The 6,215-nt window shown below is 39.3% G+C and overlaps 1 protein-coding gene across 4 annotated transcripts in view; it reads left to right on the top strand.

The window, feature by feature from the left end:
* The first annotated feature begins 4,150 nt into the window (after window positions 1-4,150).
* Window positions 4,151-6,215, top strand: part of LOC119737733 (FYN-binding protein 1-like) — a 28,218-nt gene continuing 26,153 nt past the window's right edge. The window contains exons 1-2 of one of the 4 annotated variants that reach the window (XM_038212288.1): window positions 4,151-4,294; window positions 4,466-4,638. Coding sequence is in view for 2 of the 4 variants with exons in the window: in XM_038212287.1 (XP_038068215.1) it covers window positions 4,241-4,294 (54 nt within the window). In the remaining 2 variants the exon portion in view is untranslated. The remainder of the gene's footprint in view (window positions 4,295-4,465; window positions 4,639-6,215) is intronic. The other 3 variants (XM_038212287.1, XM_038212290.1, XM_038212289.1) reach the window with 3 other exon arrangements.

Below are 6,215 nucleotides of genomic sequence, written 5' to 3'. Positions count from 1 at the left end.
AGAACAAAAGCGGAGAAGTTGAACAGACAGGCAAAGTCTTCCCATTCACATTGCAATAACGTGTACATTTTGAACAAAAAAGGTTACGTAACTTTTTTTTGTTACGTAATGAAGGACTCATACCAACAGTGCGCTACACCCGTCGTGAAACAAAGACCGTATCTTGAAGCAACTCTTCCACGGTGAAACCATGGAGCTATATTGGAAATTTTGGGCTAAACATAAAGATGTTATCATTTATCATATGATTTCCCACTTATTTTTGTTTGTGAACATGAAGCTCATCCGTACTGAGGTTTGGCAAGACTACTCGATGATATCTTAGGAAAAGGTAAATACGCGCAACTTTAGGGTATAATAGTAGCCATTTTGGATCTTCATTATGTCCTCGTAATCATCCAGTCTCTGATATGCTTTAGAAAACGTTATTTAAGTAAGGAAGAAGAATCCCCAAAATATACTTTTCAAAAAATCAAAAAAAAAATCAAAAAATACCCAAATATGGAAACAAATATATTACACGGTAGGTATTAACGATTTATGCAAATTAGGCACCCTTCCCAAATAATTCCAGGTGTCACCCCTTCTAAATATCTTCCTTAGGGCTATAAGAATAATCTGCCAAGTTTGGTGCTTTTTGGACCAGTCGGTTACGATTCCGACCTTAATGCCGCCTGACTATTTGGCTCTCATAGCAAAGCGCACATGTAAACAAAGCGTGACGTCATTATGTCTTAGGTCTTTGGGGCGACATGCAGAAACCAAACTGAGTTTCAATACCGTACACATGTATCTTTCTTTCCATGCAACAGGCCTACACCGCCCAAGCGCAGGTTAATAAAAGCCGGTATATGCCCCATTCGCTCTTGTATCACGATATTGGAACAAAAGCGGAGAAGTTGAACAGACAGGCGAAGTCTTCCCATTCACATTGCAATAACGTATACATTTTGAACAAAAAAAGTTACGTAACTCTTTTTGTTACGTAAGGAGGACTCATACGAACAGTGGGCTACACCAGTCGTGAAACAAAGACCGTATCTTGAAAGCAACTCTTCCACGGCGGTGAAACCAACGATTTGATCCTCTGCAAAGAAACTGGTGAACAATCGCATTCGGAAACAAAGCTCACGAGTCGCTCGAGCGAGAACAAAACCTCTCCCCGCATTCTTAAAAGAAACCAGTGTAGGCCTATAGACGACACATCGTGACCAACATGACATTCAAATTGCGTGATAAAAAAAAACGACAGTGCAAATCGAACCTGTCTTACAAAATGTTAGCTTGAAATTCTACAACAAAATAAATTAAAAGCAGACACAAGGTCAAAATGAAAGGGAAGATGAAATTTAGGACATCCAATCGAGTCAGTGGATACATGGACTTACCTGTTCAAACGTTTCGTTATAGAAGTCAGTTCAGTTTATCCAGTGTTCGCTAATCAGTGTGTATAATGTAGGGTGTACATGTACATGTCCAACAGACGAGTGAAAACAATAGAGGAATCCATAAAAAAGCACAGCTTGTATAATAGGGATCGGCCCTAGAACACAGTAGGCATATGTTCGGATCGACACCAAGTGACAGTCAAGCAAAAGGCTGTCATTCGGAGAAAAAGATTTATGCAAAGATAAACAATTAAGGCTGTACATATCAATAATATTCCTAATTTTGCAAGGAATAAATAACAATAGTTTCATAATGAATGTAAATATTCAGCAAAATAGATTTGTAAACACGTAGAATTTTTTTAGGAGTCGATGGAGAGTTCTATATTAAATTTGGTTCCCTCGTAGTGAATATGTTTTGAAGTAAAAGTAGTAAATGGTGGTTGGAAATGAATAGTTTGCCGAGTAGAGTAATATATATATCGAAATTCCTGAAAAGGCAATAATGGATTGAAGAGTATAAGGTATTGGAGATAGACCGATACATTGCGAAACAAAATTACGGCGAATGTACCGTATACGAATACAATTGAAGTAAAAGTGCCTTAATGAAACAGGTTTGTTTTACAATTCATTCAATCGTTGTTTATTACGGGAGTTTTAGAGGTTTTTTTTTTACATGCATATAATAAAGCGCAGATTGAGCTAACAATCCTCCAAGTGTCTCCAACTATATATTAAGACTCAGTGATTCGAAGACTGTATGTACAATAGCCTAGTGGTTAGGGTATTCGTCCACAGACCGCGGGGTCTGGGGTTCGAAACGGACCGGGTGCATTTTTTGGTTTTCAATACACGCGCTCAGTCATTTATTTAAGAGTCTTAATTTCCTGTCGTCAAATACCAACCGACCTTAGCTCAATCAGTTAAGTCACCGGCTGGGACTGTCTGCGAAGTCCAGGTTATGCATCTACTCATAGGTACGGGGCTCTTTTGCTGTCTCGGCAGCAAGGCATAGGGTGTCGCCTCGTTTCCTCCCTTAACGGTGCTTGGCCCTCCGGGGTTACATGGATGGATAGGGAAGGAGGTGTGGTGGGCCGGGGAATCCGAGACCCAGGAAGAGCCCTATATGGGAGCCGGTAACCAATCGCGGCCCCTGAATGCTTGGTCAACACCACATAACTTTTTGTTTTTCTTTATCCCATTACTTTTTTTTTCATTGTCGAGACTTTATAAGGTTCAAAAATAAATTCATATTGTAACTTATGTAACAGCTATACCAACATTTCAGTGTAAACCGAAAATTCAATCTCAATGATCATTTCTGCCTGCACGGGTCCCTAAATTTGCTATTGATAAAGTGTCTTGCCCAAGGACAAATACTTCAATAGCAAGGCTGCTTGTCGGGACCGCACAAGGACTCAACTGCATCCAATTCACTCCACTTGGAGTCCTGCTGGTTGCCTTTTTGCAACCTCAGCTGCACTCCAGCAAGATTAAGGCCCAAAGTGAAGGCCGGAAAACAATCTTGACAATAATAAAGGCTTTTCTGCAACTTTGCGGAATAACCATTTGCAAAAACACCCGGCCGGCGAATTAGGCGAATAAGGGCTGCTTGACATGGGGGCCTTAACCCCCAAATTTACACGTAAAAAAATGACGTTCGATATTGTTCAAATTATTTGTCCATGAACTAGGTTATTAGTAATGCTTTACGTTAAAGTTCAAAAACGTGTGGTTTAAGTTTATTCATTAAGACAACATTTGTTAAACTAAGTGCGCAAATAATTAATAACACGAGGATATGCTCGTAAGGCAGTCTTGCCAACTTTTAACAAGTGCGTTATCTATGTTTTTCTTTATCCCATTACTTTTTTTTTCATTGTCGAGACTTTATAAGGTTCAAAAATAAATTCATATTGTAACTTATGTAACAGCTATACCAACATTTCAGTGTAAACCGAAAATTCAATCTCAATGATCATCTCTGCCTGCACGGGTCCCTAAATTTGCTATTGAAAAAGTGTCTTGCCCAAGGACAAATACTTCAATAGCAAGGCTGCTTGTCGGGACCGCACAAGGACTCAACTGCATCCAATTCACTCCACTTGGAGTCCTGCTGGTTGCCTTTTTGCAACCTCAGCTGCACTCCAGCAAGATTAAGGCCCAAAGTGAAGGCCGGAAAACAATCTTGACAATAATAAAGGCTTTTCTGCAACTTTGCGGAATAACCATTTGCAAAAACACCCGGCCGGCGAATTAGGCGAATAAGGGCTGCTTGACATGGGGGCCTTAACCCCCAAATTTACACGTAAAAAAATGACGTTCGATATTGTTCAAATTATTTGTCCATGAACTAGGTTATTAGTAATGCTTTACGTTAAAGTTCAAAAACGTGTGGTTTAAGTTTATTCATTAAGACAACATTTGTTAAACTAAGTGCGCAAATAATTAATAACACGAGGATATGCTCGTAAGGCAGTCTTGCCAACTTTTAACAAGTGCGTTATCTATTATTGAATCCTGGCGTGAAAATTGTTAATAGACACCTAGGAATAGAGGACTGGGTATATTTATAGCAATTACAAATACTGCATTATCATTACACCCTCCCTCACACCCCCCCCCCCCCCCCCTTCCGCAAGCAGATGTCTATGAGGCGAACCAAAGCTAGCGAACCATGCGAACCATAGTGCGAACTTGCCGGTAACTTAGATACACCGCCCTCTTTCGATATAAAAAAAAAGTTTATCGAAGTTTACTTTTATGACAAGTGTACGACTGTTCTATGCGTTTTTAAACCTCTGACGAGGATCGATCATACAACTGCTGTATGGAAATCAGAAGGCAACATGTCTTGCGGGGAAGTCGAAGATTTGCAAGAAGGCTCCTCCGATTCTAAAGAGGTAAAATCCTTGGTTTTTATTCCACATTATTTGCTCTAAATTGCACTAATGGGTGTCCAGCTAGTTGCATCGTCTGTTGCGTTCCACTTATTGCGGATTTCCTGTTCGTAAGGGATGTGTGCATTTTTTTTTCTCTTTAACTTCCGCAATGTACTTTCCACAAAATTCCAGTTTGTACGAGTGTCTATGTGTTGCTGTCGTGCGTAACTTTTGTACTTCGAAGTTTGAGTCCGCTGCCGTGCTGGTCTACTCTGACTGTGGATGTTAATGATTGATGCGTACTAATTGTGTCATTTGTCTATCTCTTTGTGGAACTAAATGTGCTTTTTGCCCATCATTATTTGGTAAGTTTAATAATGTTTTGTCAACATGCTTGCTTTTTAGTCCGAGTAACTAGGACTCTACGAATCGCCTTTTGTAACATTTGGACATGGTTGCCCGACCATATCCAAATGTTAAAAAAGGCGATTCGTAGAGTCCTAGTTACTCGGACTAGCTTCATTTTGAAATTCCTTGCTCAAAGTTGTATTAAATGCATAGATGTGTTGCTGTGTGTTGTTTGTTGGTAGTGCCAGTATCACAACTCCAGGGGTACCACTTATGTTAATTTATGTTTTTCCTTTGAATCCCTGCAAGACACTTGGGTTCTTTCCCTTAAATTAAAATTATCTCAACGATAAACTCAGAGAAGAAAAGTAGCCGATGAAAATGAGCAGCGACGACGTGGATTCGAACCAGGGATCTTTGTATCCATAGCTCATCTCGCTATCCACTACTCTAGAGGCTGCTGTGTGGTAGCTCGACGACAACCGTTCTTAAAAATGCTTTAATGTAACGGTTTAACTAAATTTCAACAATGCTGTTGATATCATCGTTCTGTTCTCATGAATAAACATACTGGCCCGTTGGCCATTGCTTATGAATAAAGTGGTACCAGTGGAGTTGTGATATTGGCCCTACCTATGTTTAGTCAGTTAGTGCTAAAGTTAGTCTGTTGCTTACGTAGAATAGAGTCAGAAGTCACGGCAAAATGGACATTTTTCACAAGGTTTCCCTTTTTCTTGCAATAATTCTTGACAGAAAGAATTTTAACAGTAGGCCTACCCCACGAAACATTCATGTTGGAATTTTATCTTGGTATTCCTCAAGAAAAAAAATGACGAGAAATTACTTGGAGATGGGTAAAAACGAATTTAACTTATGACCTTTCACATCCGGCATTTGTGTTCCGAGGTCTCCTTGTTTGTTCACGTTTGTTTTCACATTGTGTACTTTGTGAGAACGAAAATGTATTTGCTACCTACAGCCGATGGGTTAAAGATTTAGTCAGGCTGGCTTGAATGCAGTCCTTATGAGTGGTCATTAAAAAAAAACAATTGTAAATGCTAATGAGTCCGTCAAGTTTATTAAAAAGAAAAATTGTATCCCAAAAGACATTTTAGTCTCCTATTTAAGTTTTAGCTTTCACCCAATGACCGCCACAAAATCATTAAGGAGGGGGGGGGGGGGGGGGAGGGGTGGGGGAAACAATTGATAGGCACATAAATTAGCTTGGAGAACCCAGCAGGTACATTGATGTGCAAAATGGCATTGAGTTGCATGGTATGAACTGAAAAATGTGTTTAAAAAAAGACTAGATTACAGAGAAAATCTTGAGAGTTGTGCCCCTAGAAAATGTCGCTTTTAATTAGCTTGGCTTTCATTAATCACGGGTTTTTATTTTGTTTTGTTTTCATTGAGAAACCCACTAAATCAACAGTACGACTATTACATGTAGATGAGGAAAACATCAACATTGAAATCTGCTGATAGTGTGGGTTTTTTTTTCAAAAAAGTTTCCAGAAATGTTGATAAACCTACAATGCAATTTTATTTGGTTCCATTTCCATATAAAAAATCACCCGTACACTTGGCAGAGTTT

Source organism: Patiria miniata, unplaced genomic scaffold, assembly GCF_015706575.1.
Source record: "Patiria miniata isolate m_02_andy unplaced genomic scaffold, ASM1570657v1 HiC_scaffold_3, whole genome shotgun sequence".
Taxonomy (NCBI): Eukaryota; Metazoa; Echinodermata; class Asteroidea; order Valvatida; family Asterinidae; genus Patiria; species Patiria miniata.
The sequence above is the reverse complement of the archived record's forward strand: the minus strand, read 5'-3'. Positions and strand labels throughout refer to the sequence as shown.